The sequence below is a fragment of the Miniopterus schreibersii genome, assembly GCF_964146895.1.
Source record: "Miniopterus schreibersii genome assembly, chromosome: 5".
Classification (NCBI taxonomy): Eukaryota; Metazoa; Chordata; class Mammalia; order Chiroptera; family Miniopteridae; genus Miniopterus; species Miniopterus schreibersii.
The window spans coordinates 54,508,133-54,534,852 of NC_138106.1; the positions used below are offsets into that span (position 1 = coordinate 54,508,133).

Below are 26,720 nucleotides of genomic sequence, written 5' to 3' on the forward strand. Positions count from 1 at the left end.
TGTTTGGGGAGAGAGGAGACTTGGAGCTTTGTAATGATATAGATTATTAGAAATAAAGGAGAATCTGCATTTTAAATGGCCTCCTCCGTCATTTTTATGCACTCCAGGTACACACTGTTGGGTTTATCCCAGATCTACCAAACTGGAATTTCCAGGGCTGCCTTAGACGTTTATAGCAACTATAACCAGCCCCCCATCCCAGCCCTACTCTCACCCAAGTGATTTGTGTAGCCAGCCAGCCATTTGCTACACACAAGCATTTAGGAACCACTAATCTGTAAAAAAAAAAAAAAAAAAAAAAAACAACAACAAAAAAACAAACAAACAAACAAACAAAAAACCACCCCATTTCACAAATAAGGACATTGAAATTCAGAGAAGTAAACCCCCTATCTTACCCCGCAGCAATCCCCTCCTGAAAAAAAAAAAAAAAAAAAATTCCAAATGTGGCAAGCAAAAATGAAATCAAGAGGCTAATCTGAGAAGTAATTCCATCTTTGCCCCTTGGTTGTCCCCCCAAAGCAACTAAAAATCCATCCCTTAGAGCAAGAATTCTTAATCTAGGGAGTCCATCAACTTGGCTGCAAATAAAATTACCTCCTTATTTTCACTAAGCTGAAATTTAGTACTTCCATCAATTATGAACGTAGGCATCAACCCACGGTAGAAGAAACCCTTAATGTCACCAGTAGAAATCACAGATATTTATATTTCCAAGTCTCATTGTAGTTGTGCACACCTTGAAATACCATTTACATTCGTCAGGACTTTGAAATAAAATTTTATAGGATTTTGGCCCTGCCGCTAGGTCTTGTCATTTAATGCATTATTAAAGAAGCACATATATTTAAAATACTTCGGTAACTATATTTCAGTATAACTGTATCCTTTGCGATCCATTGTACTTTATTGTATGCACATAAAAACATTCTTCTGAGAAGGAAACCATGAGGCCAAAGGGTCCCATGGAACAAAGAATGCTTAAGGAGCCCTGCTTTAGGACAAGCATTTCTAAAGATAATGTAACACACACACACACACACCCCAAATATACATACACACACCCCCTCCAGACAGGCACTTCCCAAACCTCCGAGCAGGAGGAATCACTGGAGGGATTTATTATTCTGAGTGGGGCCCAAGAATCATTTTAGCTGGAGCCTCGGGTGACTTGGGAAATGCTGCACTGGCTGTGCCTGTTGAAAATCAGTAGCCAGCTGCTGTACCTGAAGACACTTCCTTGCTTACCCCACCTCCTGCATTGCCACAGGGAGACAGTTACATTCATTAGCACGTGAGCGTAACACCTGGCTGCTCTATTATTCTGAAGTGAGTTATTTATTAAAATTTAGGGGAAAGGTAGAGTCATGTCTCTAAAGAGCCTTAAATCAATCAGATTTTTTTTGGCCTTTTTTTTCCTGCTGTAATTTCAAAAATCACTTTATCTTTTGAGTTCTTCCAACACTTTCTACTTATCTTACTGTCAGCACTTATCACATTGTATTATAGCTATTTTCTTAGTGCCTATCTCCTGGGCCCTCGATGTGCCCACACGTATTCACACATTTCTCCCCTAACATGCACACACTATATTCTGAGGCCCTGGGGACAAAAACAGGTTTCATTCATTTCAGTGCGCCTATCCAAGCACAGCATTAGGCATATAACAGGCACTCAATAAACACTGGGCATATGGGTGGATGGATGAACAAACGCCAGCTCCTCTTCCTCCTATGCGATTAGAATGGAGTGAAATTGTACCCTTCCCAGAAGCAGAGTGTTAAGCTGCTCACCTTGGAGAAGCAAAATAAAGTCATGGTTAATATTGGGGGCTTGAAATGCCAGCTCCTTTTATGAGCTATGTATCCTTAGGCACATTACTCAGCCCCTCTCAGTTGCCACTTTGACATCTATAATTGGGAATAATATTTACCTCATTGGGTTGCTATGAGAATTACATGTTCTTGACCCTTCACTGCTCTTTATTCATCACTTACTATTATTCGCTTGATGGGGAGGACTCTAGTTAAAAATATATGTATTTCCATTACACACCCCACCAATTAGAGACTCATTTTAATGAGTAAACTCTGGGAAAGGTTCGGTGATGGCACCTTACTTTAATCAGCTAATCAGATTGTTTTCTTCCTGTCTCTTAGCTGAGCCCAAGGAGAGAATGGAAATTTTGGTGGCAGAATTGGAGGAAAAAAGTAAAGAGCCAGAATGGGTGGCACAGTGGGGGGAAGCCAGAGGACAGCTTGAGGATTTTGGCCCATAGGAGCTAAAGAAACAGGGTACCAAAGAAACCTGCCAGGTGTGAACTTTCTCTGGGCCCTAAAGTCAGCAGCCACCACTGTATCTTGCATTGCTTCTTGCAACCCTGAGAGAGAGGCCATCAGGAGGGTATCTCATTCCCTACAGGGGAGATGATGTAGCCTGTCACCCAGAAATCCTTGATGCGCACACGGTTGTCTCCTTTCCCCTGGTGTGCACCCATTTCCACCCCTTTCCAATAGCTGCCCCCTCCTCACCTGATACTTCCATATAGCAGGGCATGAAGCAGCCCACCCTCCAATGCCCTGTCTACCCCTGGGAGCTGTGCCACCTCGGGCAAGGTGCTGAACCTCTCTAAGCTTTCGTCTCTTTCTCTGCGATGAAGATGACAGTAGTCCTCTCTCATAGGATTATAATCTGCAATGGAGACCATGTGTATAAAGTGCTTTGCAGAACATCAAGACTCAATAAGTCAGAGAAAGACAAGGACCATATGATTTCACTTATATGTGGAATCTAATGAACAAAATAAACTAACAAAACAGAAACAGACTCATAGATGCAGAGAACAGAGGTCATTGTGAGTGCCTAATATTAATACATTCTAACATTTATTGACAATTGTAAGAGGGAGGGGTGTTAAGGGACTGGGTGAAAAAGGTGAAAGGATTAAGCAAAGAAAAAACCTCATAGACGCAGACAACAGGATGGTGATTACCAGAGGGAAAGGGGGGGGCATGTAAGAAAGGGTCTAAGGGGGATAAATGGCGGAGGAAGGAAATTTGACTTAGGGTGACAAATATACAATACAATATACAGATGAGGTATTATAGAATTGAACACCTGAAACCTATATAATTTTATTAACCAGTGTCACCCCAATAAATTCAATAAAAAATAGAAAAAATAGACTCCAAAAGCATTCAATAAGTATTAGTATTAATAAAGACTGTCAGAGACCATTCATCCTTCAGAATAGGCTTGCATACCAGGTACTGCTCTAGGAGCCAGGGATTCAGCAGCTAACAAGTACAAGTCCCTGTTCCTACGGAGTTAAGTAATAGTCACTTAATTTCCTATCAAGTGAGTGTGTACTTTGTCCTCAAAAAGCTGTAGAAGCACATTCAGTAAGAAACAAATTCTGTTTTCAGAATCTGAAGTTTTAAAGCTATAGCAATCCTAGAATGGGCCATGTGGGTCCCTGACCCAATAATAGAGTAAGTTCTCAATAAATGTTAGAATGTATTAATATTAGGCTCTCACGATGACCTCTAGTTATTTTATTTGAGAATGCCTTGCTTCTCCAATAATCTTATAAGTTTTTCAATGACAAGTCCCAAAGTAAATTTTGCAAAGCCTCTTAAAACACATACCATACCCTTCTCCTATGAACTATTAGGAGCTTCACAACTACTTGCTTTTGAATGAATGAATGAATGAATGAATGAATGAATGAATGAGTGAGTGAATGAATGAGTGAATGAATGAATTTCTGTTGTTCTAACATCTACTTTGCCCCTCCAACACACAGACACAAACAGGCACTTGCAATTTGAAGGGAAAGTGTTTTTTCCTCAACTTAAGACAGGAATTACATAGTAGATGTATATTAAAATGAGAGTTCATATACAAAATTCAACTTTTTGGAAGAAGCTTTCACAGCAAACAACCATCCTATGTACTGAGCAAGACCATCTTTTATTCCCCTTGCTCCTTTAATTCACTGTGTTATTATGACTATTCATCTCCCTTTTTAAAAGCTTTTCAGGGTGGGTGGGGGTGGAAGAGGGTATAGGAGGGTAAATGGTGATGGAATAAAAATAAAATAAAATAAAATAAAGATTAAAAAGTTTTCTATTCTCAGAATTCCTACAAATTCATATTAGACCTTTATTTATATAGAGACAAATGGTTGAACTAAAAGAAAGTAAGTCCATAGCCAAATAAGCAAAAATGATGACATCAGAGCTAGTTTGAACTTCTCATTGTTGCTTTTAAACAAAATATTTTTGGTCAGAGTTTCTCAAAATAGGGTCTGCAGAGGACCACATATAGCTAAAATCAAATGCTATAGCACCATCGTTAAGCCCTATCATTTCCACAATGTCTCTTTGTCCTTAAGAAGCTACTTAGAGGCAACTGTACCTGTTTCACTCTCCCTTCCTCTTAATTAGCCATTGGGCCTGCCCAGCCAGGATGCCCAGCTACAGCCAGGGACATGAAGCTTCACAGGTTTGTCCTTGAGAACCACGATCCCCAAGAATGGCAGCCCCACAGGCAGGAAGCTGGCAAAGGAACAAAAGCCTGGGGCCCAAGAATGGCTTGTGTGGATGTTCTGACAGTGACAGTCTCCCTGGCTGATCCCTTTGGTACAATAAGGTTATATAAAAATTTTTAATAAAATAGAAATGTGCTAGAATATAAGTTAAATTACCTGTAATCCTGACTTTTTTCAAGTGTTACTGGAAGCTCTGGAGCTTGAAAAGCACGTGTAAATGCATGAGGTCAGAACCATGCTCACTGATTCTGTGAGTGGTAGAGAGGACCTGGGCCCGTTTCCCATGACCTAGACCCTGTCTTTCTCCCCGACTCCTCGTGATCGGGATCTGGTGTTGAAGGCAGGCACCCTGGCACAGACTTATCGCACATAGGTTTTAAGAGATGTTGTTCCAGGATGCTTCCAAGATTTAAAACCAGAAGCTACATAGAATTTCATTTTGGAGGTAGGTTTTATGAAAAACATTTTCTCTGCTTATTTTCTGGGTCCATGGTGAGCTCTCCATTGGATGGAGAGCTCAGGAGAGAGGCAGCTTTGGCACAGTGCACACATCTGGCAGTAACTCAGGCTCATTTACTACCAGCCATGCATTTATGGGCCTATCACTTAGCCACAATGAGCTTTAGTTGCCTCCTGAGTGTGATTGGGGGTGGAGGGGGTATTTCTTTTTAAGTGAAGATTCAGGGGCTCCAGGTCTAAGGCAGGGTTCAGAAATCTTCATCTTTAATGAGTACCCCACTGTGGACCACACTCTGAGAAACACTGAGCTCATTGATTTGAGGATCCCTTCCAGCTCTAACGTTCTAGCATTCTGTGACTTTGTTCTTTTTTTGTGTGACCAGTCTTGGGCAGCCTGTCACTCCCTTGATGTCTGTCTGCCCTTGGTAGTTATGATGTACCAACAGGGAGGGCATGCCAGTGTCTATAGGGGGCAACCTAGGTAAAGCATAGAGTTGATTGGATGCTTGTCCCTTTGCTGGGGGGAACAGTAACATCCTTGTCTCTGGTGCTCAGGTGACAGGTGGAGTCTGGAATTTCAGCCGCCTTTGCTGCGATGTTTTCGTCACCCTGGATGTCATGATGTGTACAGCCAGCATCCTGAACCTCTGTGCCATCAGCATCGACAGGTAGGGCTGGGATTCCTCTTCAGGGGTGGCCTAGGCCTGGTGGGGGATCTGCTCTTGCTGTATTTGAGACACAGGCTTTGCATCTGAGGGCACTGGGGTCACAGGGAAGTACAACTTCCCACTGGGACATTCTTTCCTCTTTTTCTTTTAAGCTATGGTTGTGGGTGAAAAGAACCCCCTGTCACAAGAGAGACATGATTGTTCTATAAGCTTCCCTAGCCTTTCCTTTCCCCCAGGTCACCAAAGAGGATTCTGTTTTTGCTTTCCACCATCCTTTGGGGTTTTTGTGACTCCTAATTGGGAGAAGGGGTGGGTCACAAGGATGAAAGGTGAGCTGATTTGGGTCGGGAAGAAAATTTCCTGTTACTATTTTATTTGTTTTTGGTAAAAGGGGGGATGGAAGGGAAATTGTGACCATGTGATTTCTGGACATTTATTACATAAATATGTTATTTACAGAGGTAACAGGCAGCATCTGGTGTGCTATATCATTGCCTCCACCCCCTAAATTCTTACATTAGTCTTACTGTGTCCATTACAGAGCCTTGAACAAAGAATATTAAACTGAATTCAATGGTCCCTGCCTCAAGGTAGCCAATGCTTAACATCACAAATATACACCTTCAGAAAGGATGTGAGAGAGTGGGAAAAGGTGAGCCTTGGAGGGGGAGGGAAGCGCTGTATAAAGAGAGCTTCTAGAAGAGGCTCTGGGGCAGTCCCTTCCCAGCCTCCTAGTTCCTGACCCTCCTCTCTACCCGGTTGAGAATGTGCGGGTACACTCCATCCACACACATTCACACTCGCGGCTGCTGGGTGAGGCTGCGCAGGCTGTGCCCTGTGCAAGGGTGTGGGCACCGAATCCAGCAGGGCTTCACCTGCCCAGCCTTGAGTCCACCCGGAGAGGGTGCCTTTACTAATCTGCACAGAACACCCTGTCGCTGGCAGCAACCACGCTTAACGCACACTTCTATTTTCACCACTGAAGGCACAACCTACAAGAATAAGCCTTGAACCGGCCTCTGTCCCATACAGGAAAACTCCCAGGATGCAGAGCACTCACCTACCTGAAACCTGAAGGGACAAGCAGTTTATGTCTCAGACCCCAGTGGAGAAACGTGCTCCGTTCTGGGCTTCAACTTCTATATGAACAAATCTCCACCAAGCCTCAAATTGGAGCCTCCTTTCTATTTGAGGAATGAAAATCAGCCTTCGTTCTGATCAAAAACTATCTCCACTACCCACAGTGGTTTGCGGTACATGGCATTAAATTCTGTTCCTGCGATGCCAAAGAACTGGGGGACTCATTAGAGATGCAGTCATTCATGCAGATCTTTGGTCTCCACACAATGCTAGTCACCAGTCTGACAAACTTGACCAAATGGATTCAGCATTTTTTGGTCATGAAGCCCTGGTCGGTAATAACAGGGGAGTGAGAGATAGGAAAGAAAGGGAAATGATGAAAGGGTTTTTGAAAGCAAGTAATACCATTGTCATTAGGTTCTTAGGCGTAGCTCTGGATGCCTAAGAATTGGCTTAAAGCAGCCTTTTCTTCTTGACAAAGCTGAGTGGGTGAGCACAAGGCCCCGCCCCCTTGGCGCCTTGCCTCCCCAGGGGGCCACATACTGGGTCAGAACAAACTTGGGGAGAGGGCTGAGAAAGTGTCAGAAGGGGAGAACACGACGAGAGCGGTGAGAATTCAAGGCCTCCTCCAGAAGCCCAGGAATAATGCGACCAAATTCATTCACCGGGGAGCTGTTTAAGTGGCTCTCAAATGGCACCCATCACACAGGCAAGCCTCTGCGTCTTCGCAGGAGCACAATAGGTACCAGATGAGTCACAGGCACCTTGGAGTTTTAGTTTGCATCTAAATAAGCACTTTATATCTGCAAAGGGCTTTCTAATCATTTGCACGGAGCTTTCTTCTTCAACAATTCCACTAGGGGAGTCCACAGAACTAAAGATTTATTGAGCCCCCTGTCCAATGAAATAAAAGGTGGTGAAAAGCAGCCCTCACAGAGCTCTGGGGCTCATTAAACCCAGGCGTGAGTGAGGCCCTCCCACCCAGCTCAGCCTCTCACCACCCCCATCACCAACTTCCTCAAGAAGCACCATCCTTGGCTCCCCCACGCACACCTCCCACTCTGGGACAAGGCTTCATTTTAGGTGGAGGTCGAATTCTGCGAGGATCTTGAGACCTTCAGTAGAGTGACAAGCCCACAAACCCCAGTCACAGAATTGAGACTCGGAAAGGGCATATAGTTTAGCTCATTTGTGCAGAACTGTTACCTGCTTGCACGGAGTCCTGCAGCCTCTTACTCAGGTCTGGGGCTAGAACCTGAGCGCCCCAATTCCCCTGCCAGTACTCTATCTGTTCCACAGACTGGACCTTTCATTGGTGGAGGTGGGGATGGGGCATCCTGGGAGAGGCCTCTGTCCATGCCAGCAGCCAGTTCTATAGGTGCTATTTCCCTGGAGTAAACAAGGCACAATTCCTATGTCCTTAATGCACCAGCTACCTCTGTGCTCATCCTAACTTGCCTGATGATAAAAGCAACAACAATAAAAATAGTTACCATTTATTTAGCTTGTACTATATGCCAGGCACTAAGAGCTCTCCATTATTGCCAACCCTCACAACACTCCGGCCAGGTAGGTATATTATCCCCATTTTCCAATTAATGCTGAGGCTGGACTGTGTAGATAAGCTTGCCCAGATCTCATAGCCGGCAGGTGCAGGACTAGGGGTTTCAGTCAGCCTTCTCCTCCGCACACTGAGCAGAAGCGCTTAGCCACACTGTGGGGCCCTAGCTCGGGAGCCACACTGCCTGCCTGCAAATCCTCGCTCTACCACTTAATAACAATTCAACGTTGGGCAAGTCAGTTAACCTCTCTGGGCCTCAGTTTTCTTATCTGTTTTAGCATAATAGCAAAAGGGCTGATGTGACGATTAAATGAGTTAATATCTGCAGAGCACTTCACACAGTTGTCTGGCACATAGAATGTGCCATACACTTGCCTGATAAATAAAATGTTCCCTAATAATCAGGAATAAGGGGCAGACACCCATAAATTCACTGATATGAACAATCACAGGTCTCTTGGGCTTGCACAATAATAATGACAATTATAGTAATACTGTTTTTTGAATATTTAATATGTACCAGGCAATGTGCTAAAATAAAATAAAATAAAAAATAAAATAAAATAAATAATAAAATAAAATAAAATAAAATAAAATAAATAAAATAAAAACTTCGGAGAGATGCTCCCAGTCACTATTCATAAAAGCACTATGGGGCTGGATCACCATTGTACAGGTGAGGAAGATGAGTCTCAGAGACGCCAAACCTGTGGCCCACGGCCACACAGTTAAGTGGAAGAACTGGGATTCAGACGCTAGTCGATCTGTTTCTGGTGCCCAGGAACTTACCCTGCTTGCACAATGCCGGTGTTTGGGGGAAGCCAGAAAGAGCCCAGAGAGCAAAGAGCCCAAACACAAGAGGAGAGCGCCTGGCCAGGGAGTGACAGAGGCGACACGCAGTGTCCTCTGGCAGGCTAGGCCATGGAACCTGCCGGGCAGTGAGCACGGTGGACCAGTGTTCAGAGGCGCCCTGGGCTAGCCGCCCTCTCCCTCCCCAGCCCAGCCCTGCCCTAGCCTGCGGTCAGTCATCTGCGATCGATTTGGGAGGAGATCAGAGGCTGAGCGGCCGGTTAGGTGGAAATTCAGGGTCGCTACAGTGTGCTAGGAACAAGGGGACTGAGCTCCGTCTCCCTGCCTCCCACTGGGCCTGGAGAGCCCCCAGGTGAGCAATGAACTTCTCACCCGGAGAACTGGCAGAGTTCTCGCTGCATTATGGTGCCCTCCAATGGCTAATTCGGGAACAGCCTCTATGTCTCAGTCCCTAAGGAAAACCCTGGAGGCAAATTCGGGGGCTTCATTTATTCTAAATGTTTAATCATGTTTTAAAAATAATTAGAAGAGAATGTAATGTAACAATGGTAAATGTAGTCTCATCTCTCACTTCTTACAAGTTAACAAGAAGTTTTGACACAGAAATTTTCCCTAGTGCAGACTTTCTCAAACTCGTCTAATCATAAGATGCACTTGCTTGTTAAAAATACACATGTCTGGGTTTCACTCCAGAAACTATCAAAGTATCCAGGGGTGTGTCCTGAGAATATGTATTTTAACAGAACTCCCCAGGCAAGTAATAGAATCCTGTTAATTGGGGAAACTCAGCTCTGGACATAAGTACAAACCACACTTTAAGCCACCTTTCTTAGGACACCCTTGTCTCCACAAGGCCTCAGAGACTTGTCGATGCCCTTGAGAGGGAGCGGGGCACCCAGGAGAGACACTGGCCTTGGAGATGGGAGACCTGGCTCTGCAACGACTGGCTGTGGGACCTTGGGTTTATCATGTACCTTCTCTGTGTCTCTGATTCCAACTTTATAAAATGGAGCCAGTGTTCCCTACACTTGCTGGCTTATTAAAAATTAACAGGAGCCTGCACAGAGTTGCTGAACATTAAAGTATATTTAGGGAAGTGTGGGACTGTCAGTGGTGTGCTTGAAACCAGCTGGTGGTGGCTGAGCTAATTGGCCAAATTCTAAGAACTTTTTGAGCCAGTTATTAATCCTTCGGTGTATCTTAACGTGGACAATGGTGGGAGTATTTGTACCATGGAAATTGAAAAATGGTAAAAACTATGGCTTTCTTTACCCAGAGAGCCAGTTGCTAGCTATTTAACAGCACACCACTGAATGTATGGGATGGTCAGGTTTTTACATCAAAGGACATTATGTAAATGGAAGGCCTGGGCCCAGATCTGGACAGGAGGAAGCGGGTCATATCTTTCCTTCCCAACCCTGACAGCTGTTTGGCTATGACATCTGCAGGGCCCAAGGCTCAGTCTCTTCTCCAAGGTGCCTCAGGGATCAGTGCTAAGGGCCAGACCCAGGTAGACATATTTGACTTGAAGCCACAACTCACTGCCCCAGCAGGGTCTGAAGTCCTGAGGGGAGTAAAAGGCCTGGAGGAATGCCAGGTGTTACTTGCCCTGCTCCTTCATCATCATTTAGGAATTCAAGGGAAGATTTGCAATGTGTGTACATCAGAAGGGAACTGGGTTTGTCCTGGGCCATCCTTAGGGTTAGTGGTGGGCTCTTAATTTGACCTTTTTAAATAAGGGCCTCCATTTCTCCCTCTTGAGAAAGAAGCCACCTCTGTCACACATCATGGTGCCAAGGTCAAGCCCCGCTGAGTCTGCCTCCATCTCAGCCCTCAGAGCTGACTCTCAAGCTGCCTTTTGGGGAATACAAATATTGACACATGAACTCTAAGGCCAGATGCACAAGAGGCAGGTGATTCAGGCAGAGCTGGCACGTATAGGAGGAGCATCAGGGAGCACCATCCCAGCCCTCCGCCCAGGGGTCTGTCCTTCCCTTCCTCAGCCCCAAGCCTTGAGGTTCACAGAGGGGCTAAGGAGGCTTCTGCTTAGCCCTTCTGTGCACCTCCTGTCTCAATCTTGCCTCCAGGTTCCCTGAGAAAATAAAGAAAAAAATGCATCTATGTAGACCCGGCTATACACATTAGATCCCTTGCGCCTGGTTAAGATTAGAATTGTTCTCTTATGGAGAAGGAGGCCTTCAGGATCTGTGAGGCAGTCAATCAATAGCTCCTTACTACTCGCTTTGTGCAAGGACCTATGAGGAATATCAAGGCTATAAGATTATTTGAGCCATCAAGTAACTTAAATCATGTGGGGATCGCCAGCCATGAGGCAAGTTCGGTAATAAGGCAAGACAGGAGCATGCAGAGGAGCAACATGATTGATCGGCATAAGGGTGCTCCAAGTTAGAGGTCCCTGCAAGTCAAAGAGGGCTAGGAAGGTTGCTGGGGAGCTGGTCAGGAAGCAGCTCCCCAGGCAAGGAGAAGGGATAATGATTGAACAAAGACACCAGTCCCTTCTGCTGCTGTGGAACAAATGATCGCAAATGTAGTGGCTTAAATTATACCTTTTTTTTTTATCTCACAGTTTCTGTAGGTCAGAAGTCTGTGCATAGCACAGGTAGGTTCTCTGCTTAGGGTCTCACAAGGCTGACACCAAGCCTTGTGGGTTGTGTTCTCATCTGGAACTGGGGTCGCCTTCCAAACTCATTCAGGTTGTCACTAGAACTCAGCTTCCCTGCAGTTGTAGCTCTGAGGTCCCCACTTTCTTGGTGGTTGTCAACCAAGAGCTGTTCTCAGCTCCTGTAGGCCCTTTGCCATTCCCTGCCAAATGATCTTTTCCAAAACATGACAGTTGGCTCCTTCGCAGCCCGCAGGGTAAGTTCTCGGGCTTTTAGAATCTCTCTGAATTAAGGAAGGGCCCGGTCCTTTTTAAGGACTTACCTGATCAGGCCAGGCCCACTGAGGATAATCTCCCCTTTGACCACTTCAGTCTCTTGATTCATAATCTAATCACAAGAACATACCATATTTACATGTTCAGTCTACATTTAATGAGAGGAGATTCTACAGGGATATCATAATGGGTAAACTTGCAAGACCTTTGTCCTTCTGTCTGAAATGGTTTTCTCCTATCTGAAGCCATGGCTGAGTCCCTCTTACTCCTCTCATTTTCCTGCCCGGTCTGTTGGTTCACCCCTTCTTTACAGCTGCCATTATCCTCAAACATGTCGCCCATGATATGCTTCACTGTATACTAACATTTTCTTGGTCCATCCACTCCACTCATTTCCAAGTTCTATAAGGACAGGGACAATGTCCCATTTCCACATCTCTATATTTCCAGAATAGGGTCTGGCATATGATAGGAACTCAATAAACACTGAATGAAAGATTAAATGAATGAGTGAGAAAATTATATGGGCAAGTCAAGGGAGAGCCCAAAGGCCTGAGTATTGGGTGTAGATGTCTTGAAGAGAGGCAGGAAGTGGGACCAGATTAAGGAATTCCGAGAGATAGGCAAATCTATTTTAGATAACTTGAGCTTGAGATAACTATGGAACAAATGTCCAGGTAGTTCAACATGCAGCTGGAAATGTGTGTGAGGAGTTGCCACAGAAAAGACAACAATGTCCAACAAGAATAAAGAACTGCTTTGACCATGTAAAAGCAGGTGCTATAGACCGAAGGTTTGTGTCCCCCTCAAATTCATATGTTGAAATCCTAAGCCCCAAAGTGATGGTATTAGGGTGTGGGAGCTTTGGGTGGTGATTAGGTCATGAGGGTACAGACCTCATGACTGATATTAGTGTCCTTATAAAAGAGGCCCCATCAAGCTCCCTCGCCCCTTCTACCACGTGAGGACACTGAGGAGACACCTGTCCATGAACCAGGAAGGGGGTCCTCGCCAGATACTGATTCTTCCAGTGCCTTCATCTTGGACTTCCCAGCCTTCTGAGCTGTAAAAAAATAGATTTGTTGTTTAAGCCAACTAGTCTATGGTATTTTTTATATAGCCATTCAAACAGACTAAGTCAGCATGAAAACTGGATTTTACTTCATTGGATAGTACTCATCTCTATTTTCAATATCTCTGTTATTTGGAATAGTTGTCACTGTGAGAGTTAGAATTTATATTAGAATACAAGCTGGGATAAACATCTACTTTGGGCACAGTTCTGTCATTATCTGAAGGACTGTGGGAGAAAATAAAGCACACACCAGCACCCAGAGCCTTCAGGGTTCAGGGTGGTAAATCCAGGGCTCGGATATGCTGGGCCATCAGTCAAGACCTGTAAAGCTCTCCAGCGACCCAATGCTGCTATGCTAACTTCTTTATTCTTTCTCCCTTTCTCTGATCACTCCCCTCAGTGAGTTCTTCATCTAGCTTATCTCAACCTTTCCACTATTTTCACCTTTTCTCTCTTTCTCCATCAAAATTATTTTTCTCTGGCCACATTTATCAGCCTGATTATTTCCCTAGAACCTCCTTCAACTGGTCTCTCCTATCCCTTCTGACCATGGCTATCCTCTCTCTCCTTTCTTTTACAGGTACACTGCAGTGGTCATGCCAGTTCACTACCAACACGGCACGGGACAGAGCTCCTGTCGGCGTGTGGCCCTCATGATCACAGCCGTCTGGGTACTGGCCTTTGCTGTGTCTTGCCCTCTCCTCTTCGGCTTTAACACCACAGGTAACAATAATGGGCCCACTTCCCAAACCCATGTGACTCAGAGCACATGTGAAAGGCTGCAAGTGATGCTCAGCCCCTGGTCAGTGTAGTTTGTAATCAAATGAAGATGCTATAGACTGCAACGCTTTGACCTCCTTTGTTGATTATAGTAAAATATAAAGCAAACTTCATTGATTATTGGCACAGGGATAAAGTTCTGCCCCAATTAATGAAAAATCTGGCTTATTCTTATTTTGAAAGAATTGTCATTGTATTCATTTGAAGAAATGTTCCAGTTAAAAAAACTAAACCATATTAATAATTTAGGTGAGATTTGCTAATGAAAAGATTACAATTCATAATTGACTTACAATGCAAAGTAACATATCGTTAAGCCTTCAAGTAGGATATACATTTCTAACTTTTGCTCAGGAAGAATCATTTCTAGCATTTGGGAACTAGTATACATTTCTAAGTTATTGGTGGCTGTGTTTCTTATATTTCAACATACAAAAATTCTGGCCATGATGTTTGGCACATGGTACATCTTCTATTGGATGGATGAACAATGTGTATATCTGAGATACTTGGGATTTTAGACGTAAGACACCAATCCAATTGTACACCTTATATGGATAAATGCCTTCTGTGTCTGTTCTGTGTCCATCTTTGGGCCTCAGAAATTTCATGTGTTGAATGAAAACTATTATCACATGTAGAAAGTTATAGGTATTGGCAATAAATACTGAGTCTTTGCTAAGAGAGAACTAATGGATTCTTGTTCTAGTGTTAATTTGGATCTCTTGTTTTGTCCATTTGAATTGGTTCATTCAATTTCTACTATGTTCCAAGTTCATGGATTTCTAGTATATATTTACAGTCACATAGCTAGCTGTGTGTTTATGTTACATTACATATAAATACAGACAAATTCTAAATTATGGTCTTCAAAGAGTCATTTGTTGGATGATTTAAAAGTCAAAACACATTTAGGAAGATAGACAGAGGCTGTCAGAACAACCTAGATTCAAACTCCAATTCTACTGCTTACCAGCTGTGTCTCCTGGAATAAGTTACTTAACTTCTCTAAGTTAAGTTTTCTTATTGATAAATTGGGGATAATAATATAGTGGAGCATAAACTTGAGTAAATTCAAATATGTAGATTCAGTCTATATATTCAGTTAGGAAGTTTTCAATATTTGTTTTTATATATGACTCCCTGCAAATAAGCCCGGGAACTTCACTTCTAAAATTACATGTTGCGTTTGAACTCTTTATAATGTTAGACACATTGCTGTATGTATCATTCATCTATTACTCTTCAGAGCTGTAATCAAATATGTATATCTTTATATGTGATTCAGGGGATTTTTCAAAGCAAATTTCAACTCTGTAATTTTTACTTTACTCATTCATTGACTTTAGAATTTAACCCTACATATGATATAATTCCACTTTACTTCCATCATAGACTTTTTTACAATTAAATGAGAATTAAATTGGGATAACATACTTAGACGTGCCAGTACCTGCCAACTGTTCAAGGCCAGGCTTGTTTCTCTGCCACGTTCAAGGTTAAGTAGCCAAGTTATCCAACAAATGACTTGGTGGTTAACTCAGGGTATTCCTAAAGTAGGATGTTATTATCATCTTTGCATTACTCTTTACCATGAGTTACTTTGTTATTTTCACTAAGTGACACTTTATACACACATGTATGTATGTACAATCCCCCCCCCCCAAAGTAACATTCCCCAACACGATGATAGAGACTTCCTGGCACTAAAGTACCAGTTTTGATGAGTGCTAAGTATGCTTTTGGGGTACGTCTGATAACTAAGCCACCTCCTATATCCTTGTTTCTATACCAAAATGCATTCTAAGTTAGTATTTATAGTATGGGGCACTCACTACCTCTGCTGGACAGAGGCATTGTTTAAACCGCTGCCAGCAGCAAGTCCCCACCAACGTTTGCAGGACTAGGTGGGCCCTCTTTCATAGTCTTGGAGGCTGGCAGAGGGGTCTTAATCTCACACACAGACACACACACTCTGCTAAGAATTCAAACTGTCTCAAAATCTGACATTAGAGGTCCCAGTTAATGTCGACATCTAAAGTGAAGAAGAATGATGAGCTCATTGCAGGGCTGTTGCCGCCAGTGAGATCATTGTTGTTCCAGAAACAAAACTCAGAAAAACCTTTCCACAAGGGTTTTCAAATATAGAATTGAGACGGCAAAGAAGGCCTATGACTTAGTGTGTACACTCTCACTTCTCTAGAAATTTCTCTCTCTCTCTCTCCTTTAAGTTTACCAGTAAGACTGTTGGAAAGCCTTCCACTGTTCATATATTGTGTCAAAGTGTCAGGTCCAATAGAAGAGCATAGTAGACATTAGCCAATGGTGGTAGTGGTGTTGTTATTGTTGTTGTTATGTTTTAGGAAAGGTTTCTGTGCCTTAAAATATAACTACGCACCTGCTCCAAGGAAAATCTAAACAGTTGTAGTTCTGCTGGTCATAGAGGAGACCAGTTGTCTCGTCTGAGAACTCAGTTCAGGGATTAGTGAGCAGAACTCAAGACAGACAGACCCAGTGTCCTTCTCTGCCTCAGTCTGACCTTCACAGTATCATTATCTTGATAGATGTGGGTTCCTCCAGCATCTCTTCCATCTGTACAGAAGTTCCCAAGTCCATTCAAAAGCACAATATAAATGACTTCTCTCAGCCATGTTTTTCTGTGAAAAGCAAAGGAGAAGGGGGCAGGATACCGCCAATAGCATCTGATATTGGAAGTAAATAAACTTTCACTAAGAAGTGCAAAACAAAAGAACATTCTGACAGAGTGGGATTTTTTTTATGAAATGGATTGCCACTGGGATTGTGAATTGTCAGGGAACATGAGGTTGTGAAAAGTTGAACCTCAGCTTCAACTTTGGAGTTGCTCTCATTGACTGAGGAAAGGTCACATGCATTTCTGGGTGCACACCTAAGGCAGGGTCTTAGGTCCCAGAGAGTTTCAAGGCTGTGAGGCCTGGCTGCCCAGTGTTGCCCCGGCTCCCAGCAGAAGCCCGGAAGTCTGGCCAAATATCACACTATCAGCAGCCCCTAACAGCAGTGGAGCATGGAGTGTTGGTGCTAGAGAAAACCTTAAAGATCCCTGAATGAACAGCCCGTTCTTTTCATTTCACAGATAAGAAAAATAACAAGTATTTCAATTTTTGCTAAATCAGATAGCTATTGTATTATTTAAAAATTCTAGAGTGAATAAGCAATAGCTGGTGACGAAGGTGTAAGAAATCTTCAAGGGAGGAAAAACTTAAAGCTCAGAAAATCCTATCAGCTGGTTAACTTTCCTTCGAAACAAAGAAATGGAGGAGTGCTATTTATTTGATTTTATCAATAGAACACCTCACTGGCCTTCTGAACCTTGGAGCTGGGGGGATCTTGGTTGAGAAGCACAAAGTTAAAAGAATAAGCTCATTCTAAAATCAAATTTATCAGGGTCTCCTGTATTGCTGAACAAGTTGAGGACAAATTCTTCAATGAGCTTGAAATTCATTCTCTCTCAAGTCAACCCGCTTCTGGCCTTGCAGTTCACATCACTGTGGGATCAAGGTGCCAGGCCAGCCCACAAAAGCCTCTTAGGCTCCCTAGCAGAGCTAGTGAGTGTCTTTATCACCCCACACAGTGCCTTGAACACAGTAGGTGCTCCATAAAATTGTGTCGAGTAAGTAGACGAGTCCTCCTCAAATGTTGAGATTAGTTGGGATAAACATCTCAGTCTCAGAGAATGAGTAACCCCCCGGCCTTCCCCATTATCTTTCAGTCAGTGACTGTTTATGTGTTTATGTAAAATGCTCATTTGTCTTCTTTGCTCATCTATTCATCATCCATCTATTGTCTCAATAGCTTTTGGGCTGACAGCACAGCACCATTTCAGTTAAATAATTAAGACAAGGTACCTTATCTCCTGGGGAAGCCTCGGCTCCTGTGGGGGTCTCAGTGCTCTCACCTCCTCGGGACTCAGTAGAAAGAAGCTTCCAGAATTGCTGGTGTGGTGGGGTTCACTCTGCCCTGCAAACAGGACATACACCCCGGTCAGACCTAGTGGGGACAGGAGCAGGGCCCCACTCACTGGCCACTTGCCTCCTGTCACTCTGCCGGCTGACAGTCCTCACAGGATTCTGGGAGAGGCTGGAAAATGTGGTGTAAGGACAGGCAGCAATTTCTTAGGGGAGAAATGACAGGATGACAATGTAGGTTCAGTGATTATATAGAAGGGCCTTCATTGATCAGTGATCCTGAAATCACCATGTGGTCTCTCTTCGCTCTCTGCTTCTCATACATATGCTTTCAATATTTTTACTGGAAAAATAAGTATTTGCACATGATAAAACATGAGGTGTAATGGGAGACATATACATACTTATATGTCACTCTCCTCTACCCTGATTGCTAATTCCTCCTTCCCACTCCCTAGAAGCAAACACTAATATTCAAAAATGATGCTTGAAACAAGTACGTACACTGGGGCATGCATGCAGGCACACACGTTTGTGTGTGTGTATATCCATTTTTACACAAATAGAAACATACTATACCCACTTTTGCTCCTGGCTTTTTAAAAGTAGTATTTAATATGTAGAATTTAGAGGTCAGCCCCCCAGAACCCAGAGAAGGGTAGAGAAGAATAGACAGCATAGAAGGCCCTTAAATCACGGTCAGAAGCTGATGACAGGGGCGCTGATTCCAGGGGAGGGGTAACCACCGCCAGCATGGCTACTGAAAGATTCGGAAGGACCACCCACTGCCACCCTATTCCTACCTCTAACCCCGTCCCCCTCAGGGACCGGAAAAATGCCAATTTGTGGCCACTGCTCAAAGCTTTACGGGGCTGTTTCCTGAAGGATGCTGACACTGGCTTTGGTAGGATGATGTTAATTTGACCTGAATTTTATCTCCTCCCCAAGAGAACAAGAGAATCTTGGAGTAGCTCATGAGGATTCTGGTGGCAGTGCTGTCGTTAAAGTCCTCACAGAGCGCTGAGCGCTTTTGTTTTCATTCTTAGCTGTTACTCCCTTCCTTCTCCCACAAATATTGTTCCCTGTAAGCCTCTCCCCAAATGTCCATTCCAAATGATATACACATCCCTTTTCAGTTCAAAAAGCTCAGAGGAGGTAAAAGTTAAATAATAATAGTAAAGAATAGATAATAATAACAGCTGCCATTTATTCTCATTTCCTCAACACGACACGACATGACATTTTTATCCCTTTTTCGTAGATAATGAAACTGAGGCTTGGCCTAGTTAAGTAATTTGCCCAAGATCACACAGTCAATAAACGGCACCCCGGGTCTCAGTCCTCGGGCTGCCTGGCCTCTCCCTCAGAGACCGAGAAGCAGAATGAGGGGCCTGGTGGCCGCTGCCCTCTCCCCACCGGCTCACACCTGAGTCTACATCTTCTGAGGCGAGATTTTGGGTTGGAAAATCCCCCACTTCTTTATGAAGATTGGTCAGGTGTCCCAACAGCTGTTGCGGACAGCGCTGAACAAAGCACAAATGTGCCACGTCCCACTGGTCGAGGGAGGTGGGGTGTTAAAATCACAGCAAGAACATTGGTTTTGGGGTCAGAGCGGCTGGAGGAATGTATCCGGGCTCCACCCCTTTCAGGCTGTGTGATGTTGGGCCACTTACTAAACTTCCCTGAGCCCTACTTAGTCTGCTCATCTGAGAATAGAGTCAGCAATGGCACATGTGTCACATAATGTTGCCAGAACGGTCAGGTAGGATAATGTACATAAAGCCCTTGGCATATGCCCTAGAAGATATTAGTTTGCTTCCCGTTTCTCTTTCAAGAGGGACAAGTTACCAGGCCCTCTCCTGGGCATTGGCGGAAACTCAGCATCTGCTAGTGACAAGACACAGCAACAAGGCCCTCCTAAGGAGTGGTAAGAGCACTCCAGGACATAGAGCACGTTGTCCACAATGACAATATCCTTACTGGCCCTCTTCCCATCTCCCCCCGACTGTTGCTGGAATTCCTTGAAAAATCAAATGCCTGTCTCATATTCAGCCACCGCCTGCCCATATCCCGGATTCAGTATGGAGACCTGGAGTTCTCAGCAAAGAAGGTGTCCTCCACCCAGCGCACTCAGCAGCCCTCGCAGGCTCGGCTCAGCGGGCCCCATTGCAGGGCTGCCTCCCCCAGCAATCCTCCGGCCTGCACTCAGTGACCCTCGCCCAGCCTCCAGGGCTGCACTCCTCTGCGGCACTTAGCTCAGCATGTGGAAGCGGTCATCTGTCTGTCTAGACTGTGAGCTCCTTCAAGGGCAGACATGGTGTCATGCCTCTTTGCAGCCCCAGTATCTGGCATGTAATCATTAGGAAATTTTCCTTTTTTGTTGTTAATCCTTACCTGAAGATTTTTTTCCCCCCATTGCTTTTCAGAAAGTGTGGAAGGGAAGGAGGGAGGGGGAGAGAGAGAGATTGAGAAACACTGATGTGAGAGAGACACATTGACAGTTGCCTCCTGCATGTGCCCCAACGGGGGGTGGCAGGGAGGAGAGTGAACCTACAACCCAGGTACTTGCCCTTGACCAGGAATCGAAACCCAAGCCCTTTGCTGCGCAGGCCGATGCTCTAACTACTGAGCCATGCCAGCCAGGGCTGGTCAATTCTCTGTTTAAGTGAACTGTGAGCATCACAAAGCTGAATGAGACCTCCTACCCTCAGCGAGCTGACAGTGCAGGTGTCAGATCGCATTCCCCCACCCTCACAACTGAACCATCAGGATGTGTGTGCTAACTGTAAAAAGAGGCAAAAGAAAAGGGCTGCTTCTGAATGAGAAACTCAAACAAGCCTCCATGGATGAGGCAGCCTGTGAACTGGGACACGATGAAGGCGTAGGTGGGACCAGGAATCCTTGCTTCTCAAAGCTCTGTGTGGATTAGACAGTGGAGACATCATGTGTGGTTTCGGGCCATATTTTGTGCTCCCCACTGAGGTCTCACATTTGGCAAACTACTTCTCTATCTCCTTTTCTCTCCCTCACAGGAGACCCCAGTGTCTGCTCCATCTCCAACCCTGATTTTGTCATCTACTCTTCAGTGGTGTCCTTCTACCTGCCCTTTGGAGTGACTGTCCTTGTCTATGCCAGGATCTACGTGGTACTGAGGCAGAGGAGACGGAAACGGATTCTCACTCGACAGAACAGTCAGTGCATCAGTGTCAGGCCCAGCTTCCCCCAACAAGTAAGCATGCGGGAGGGGAGGAGGGAAGACAGCACCCCGCCCTGCGGCCTCCCAGCCTTGTGTCCAGCGGTGCATGTTTTTGCCTGAGCTGTCACGTTGGAGACACACACCTAACCCCCACCTTCTAGTCTGCTGGTATTGGCTCTGCTTTAGAGGTAGGAAGTCCAATCCAAAAAGTTCATTGATCGTCTCTCCTAGGGCACATCTTACTTGTCAAGATGATAGGTGGTTCCTGGGCTTGTTCTGCTTCCCTTCAAAGTCTTTCATTGTCCCCAAATGGCCAGAAATTCAGATGTCACAGAGGGTTTAAAGTTTTAATATGAGAATTGTACCATGCACTGCTGGTGGTTTCCCAAGACTAACTTTTTGGCCAGATCATTCATTCCAAGAATCATTGGATCCATCTCTTTTCCTTACTAGATCTGTCCCTGTATCCAGGCATTGATGAGCTGGTAGAATGGGATGCTGATGATGCATTTTTTGGGTCTTTTTAGGCTCTGAAAAGGTTGTTGCCTCAGCACTGACCTTCCAGTTTATAGGGCTTTAAATTCTGCTTATTCCAGTGTCCAGTGTCACAGTAGTTTACTCACAATGTACTTGAAGCATAAATGGATAAATACCAATCATTTGCAATCTTCTAGGGAAGGGATGGTGGGAATATTATTCAGCCGCTGCCTTCATGGAGCAAATAAAGCACACTTCCACCCGAAGTTAATGAACAGTCCGAAACTGAATGGACGTTTGCCAAATATGAGGTGGAGACAACTGAGCACCCAAATATTGAATGTGTTTGAGGCTATGAGAAGAGAGAGATCAATATGCTCAGGAAAGGGGTTCAGAGACAAAGTAAGAACTGATTTTGAGCTTGAAGGCATTTGGATGTCTAGATCAATCTGAGTGAGAGTCAAACTCTCAGCATTGAAGTCTTAAGGTTTGCGTAGAACAAGAATATTGGTCCTCATGAAATAAGAGGTCAGGACTAGCCTTTGAAGATACGAACATATTGTATTTAATTGTCATGTATATGGCTCAACTGTGTAGAGCTTAACCCAAAACTATTTCTCCTTCAACCCGCCCTAGTCTTCCTGTCTTCGGCTGCACCCCATTCGGCAATTTTCACTAAGGGCCAGATTTCCATCAGATGCCGCAGGGAAAATGGTAAGCAAACCATGTCTTTAATTGTAGGAAAAGAATAAAAGACCTTTTTTCAAAGACATTGGCCTGACTTGATTCCACTTTCATCCCAAATGGAATCTAGCCCCAGTCCCACTCTTGTATCTAAGATACAGAACAGATCTGAGATCCTGCCTGATTTGAGTTTCAGAACAGGAATCACCAAATGACATTCAGAAAGCATGTGACTATTGGGTGAGATCCCAATGACTGGAGCCAAAATCTTTAGGATGTGGTGTGAGGATGCCATGCAGAGCCACCTGCATTAGAAGGAATGGGCATCCGTGACATATTCATGAGCAGAGCCAAGAAAGGCAGAGAAGGCAGGGGCTAATGTGAGACTTCAAGTGCCCTACTTGCCATTTAATATGGGGAAAACCAAGACAATTTCATGGTCACCCTGATCCTTGTCCTTCCAATTCAAGCCAGCCCTGCCTCCCTAAGCCAGCCAAGTGCCAAGTGGAGCCTTAGGTGTTAAAGATAAGACCAGTATTCCTCTCCCTGAACTCCACAGCCAATTAAATATGAGGAATAAAGCTTCAAAAACCCATCATGAGGAAGGTCTGAGCCTTGTTCAATCTTTGTATAGTTAATTAACCACTTTTTACACAAGCCTGGTGGAATAGAGGCTCTTGTTGTAAATGATAAAAAATACCTATATATGTATTTTATAGAGAGAGATAAGAGGTTTAAGTTGCCTATAGCAGATCCAAGGTTGGAGGAGACTCCAAGGCCAAAAGGAGAAAAAGTGGTTATTAGAGTATCCACTTGGTTGCTTGGCTGTAAAATGTGAGGTGAAGACAATTGCGCACCCAAATATTAAATGCCTTTGAGGTTATGAGAAGAGAGGCATCAATATGCTCAGGTAACTTGATTGCTGCACTTCTAAAGAGATATCAGAAAACCAAGAGTCTGGCATTGCCAGGAATGTGCAGAAACAGGTTCTGCCCTGCCATCTGGGAGTAGAGAGCTCTGCCAGCCAGACCCAAAGGAATCCTCGTGTCAGCCTAGGTAGTAGTGATTAGGGTTCGCAGAGCTGAAAAATGCACTCACCAATATATCACCTTAAAAGAATCACTTTCCTTCTATAGGACTAACTTTCCACATCTGTAAAATGGAGACAAGGTACCCTAGGTCAGTGTTTTCAAATCTGAGATTTCCTAAGCATTTTCAAGAATTTGTTCCCAGCCCCCTAGATTCAGAAATAATGTTTTAGAAGTTAAATATTGTCCCTTTTAGAAGATCACTAGTTGCCAGCACAATCATAAACAAAATCATCCTCATTCAGATAAAATACAATATGCTTATTTAATTAGTAGAAAACCCCATCAAAATGAAATCCAAAATTTTTAAAAATGTGTTATACTAGAATCCTATGGATACCTCTGTGAAGCACAATTTAAAAATGGTGTACCATCTTGAAGGTCCCTCGCATTGACTCATTCAACAACGCTTCTGAGTGTGTACAGTGTACCAGCACTGTATGTCTGGAGGACTGTGATTCCTTAAACTAAGGAGAGATAATGAAGATTCTTGGTTGCTGACACTAACTTATCTAGAAAAAGGAATTTACTGGAAGGATATCCAGTAGCTCAGACTCAATGAGAAGGCAGAAGAACAGCTTTAGAAGATGCTGTTCTTGTCTAAGGAAGAATCTGGGTAGAAGACCTAGGACACTGGGCATTGATGCCACCGCTGCTAAATGAATTCTGAAGTCTCCCTGCTTTAAGAGCTCTAGTTCAAGGTCCTTAGGTGGGAATCTCCAGTTGGCTGGCTTGGTTCATGTTCCAGAGTTCTAGCTGCCAGGTGAGGAGGCGGGGGAGAGTGAATATCTGACTGTTACGTCTTCAGTTATGGGAGTTGAGGGGTTCTGCCTGCTCCTCAAGATTAACAGTGTCTATTTCTTCAAACATGGAAAGCTCAGATGCTGAGCACACACACTTTCTCTCCAAATACCAAGACATCCATATATCTTCAGTTTTCTACTCTGAGTTTACGCATCCCAAAGCCATTTTTCCCAATTTCTTTTCTGTTTTACAAATGAGGCTTAGAGACATTTAATTAACTTGTCCAAAGATACAGCTACTAAGTAGAAAAGCTGAGAAAAAAAATCCTGGGTTTTCCTTTATTTTTTTAACTTTTCATTGTGGAAAATTTCAAAAATAAAAAAGTAGAAAGACAAACGTAGTAAATCCTTCATTAGCCATCAGCCAGCTTCAATAATTATGAACTCATGGCCAACCTTTTTAATATATATATATATTTATGTCTTTATTGATTTCAGAGAAAGGAAAGGGAGGGAGAGAGAGAGAGAGAGAGATAGAAACATCAATGTTGAGAGAGTCATTGATCGGCTGCTTCCTGCACGCCCCGACTGGGGGTCGAGCCCACAACCCGGGCATGTGTCCTGACCGGGACTCAAACCTCAATCTCCTGGATCCTAGATCTGTGTTTAACCGCTGAGTCACGCAGGCCGGGCATGGTCAATCTTATTTCATCTACACTCCCACCTGCATTCACATACACCCACTGGATTGTTATGAAGCAAATCCAAAACATCATAGCGTTTCAACCAAAAGTATTTCTGTAATACTCTCTAAAGAATATGAACTCTTTTATAAAAGACATAATCACAAAACCATATCAAACAAAATAAATTAATAATGTCCTTATTTCCCTAATATTAAATATTCAACATGCAAATTTTAATTGTCTCATAAATTTTTTACAGTTGGTTTATTTGAATCAAAATTCAAATAAGATCCATATTTTGCAACTGGTAAGTATTATTGTTGTTGCTGTCATTGCAATTTATTTGTTGAAGAAACTGAGTAGTTTTTCTTAAAAGGTTTACCACATTCCAGATTTTGTTGCTTTACATCCAGTGATGTTATTTTACCATGTTCCTTTGACTATCCAATATCTAACTGAGAAAGGCCAGGATATACTCCGGTGCTATCCTCCTCCAGGGATTATTGTGATTCTCAAATGTTATATATGTGGCAGGTACTTTTTTTAGTGTAAAGTCAGAAGCAGATTTCACTCACCTTAACTTTCCATGGTCCCACCACTCTCAGATGCGCCCTCTGCAGGTTTTACACAATGATGGATTCCCCTTCCTTGGCTGCTTTCTCTTTTCTTTTCAGGAGCATTCAGAAAATAAACAATATTCCCAGAAATGTCAGGACTCTTTCTTGTCACACCCGCAGCCCCTCTCCCCCGGCCGGGCACACATGGGGCTGAGGCGTTACTATAGCATCTGCCAGGATACTGCCTTCGGGCCATCAGGCTTCCAAGAAGGGGAAGAAGAGTTGAAAAAGGAGAGGAGCACTCAGAATTCCCTCAGCCCCACCATGGCACCCAAGCTCAGCCTAGAGGTTCGAAAACTCAGCAATGGCAGGTTGTCGACATCCCTGAGGCTGGGGCCCTTGCAACCTCGGGGAGTGCCACTTCGGGAGAAGAAGGCGACCCAGATGCTGGCCATTGTGCTGGGTGAGTCGGAATCAGGTTGAGCTGGGCCGGGTTAGGTTGAGTTCAGGGCAGCTGGCAGAGGGTTCAGGTAACCACATTTGAAAGAAACTGGAAATCCAATGACTGTAATATTTATAAGTGTTTATCATACAACTCGAAAGGGTTTGTGTGTAAATGTTAACTGGTGGAAATCGCAGGACCTAGACTGAAATTTATGAAATATGAAACTCAGCACGTCACCTAGTTGAGCTGTGTTTATCCACTGTGTTTGTTGTCTATCACCTGGACTTATTTATAATAATGGATAAATCAAATAATAAATAAGATTATGATTAAGTAAAAGTGTGTGGCACATACCCGATATTTAATAAATGCTTACTCTAAAATATTAAGTAAAAAAAATAAGGATGCAAAAAACTACAGTCATGTGGTATGATAACATCTAGATTATTTTAAATACCAAAAAAAAAATCCTGAGAATTAATTCACCAAAATGTCAAAAATGATTGGCTTTGAGTGGTGGGTGGTTATTTTCTTTTTTCTATTTTTTTGTATTTATCAAATTTTCCATAATGTATAAAATCAGAGCTAGTTTTTAATAGTAAAAAAATATAACTTCTTTAACAAATATTAATTTATTTAAATTAAAAAATTAATAAGTCACAGGTACCATACAGAGTTAGTGAAGGTAATTCATCTTCTTCATTGTCACTGACAAACCTCACCTTCTCAGGGGCTTTATGAGAACCCCTAGATGTAATCTTCTCAACAGCAGGAATTACATCAATTGTATCTTTAGGGTTTTCTTTCCTATCAGTGCCTAGGATCATGTCTTGATGGCTAAACATTACATAAATATTTGTTTTAAATTGAGAAGTAGAAAACAACTAGCATAAAGAACTACCTCAAGATCAAACTAGAAAATTGATTTAGGAACAAAGGCCTAAAATGAATCAAAAGACATTTTGATGTTTCCTCGTCAAAAAAAATAATACTAATAAGTGGCTAATCACACCTACTTC

The 26,720-nt window shown here is 43.5% G+C and overlaps 1 protein-coding gene across 4 annotated transcripts in view; it reads left to right on the plus strand.

The window, feature by feature from the left end:
* DRD3 (dopamine receptor D3) overlaps positions 1 to 26,720 on the plus strand; it is a 42,756-nt gene that overhangs the window by 14,025 nt on the left and 2,011 nt on the right. For 2 of the 4 annotated variants that reach the window (XM_081137949.1, XM_081137950.1), the window contains 5 exons: positions 5,567 to 5,679; positions 13,682 to 13,824; positions 20,858 to 21,054; positions 22,135 to 22,212; positions 25,374 to 25,719. In XM_081137949.1, the coding sequence (XP_080994075.1) occupies positions 5,567 to 5,679; positions 13,682 to 13,824; positions 20,858 to 21,054; positions 22,135 to 22,212; positions 25,374 to 25,719 (877 nt within the window). The remainder of the gene's footprint in view (positions 1 to 5,566; positions 5,680 to 13,681; positions 13,825 to 20,857; positions 21,055 to 22,134; positions 22,213 to 25,373; positions 25,720 to 26,720) is intronic. The other 2 variants (XM_081137951.1, XM_081137952.1) reach the window with 1 other exon arrangement.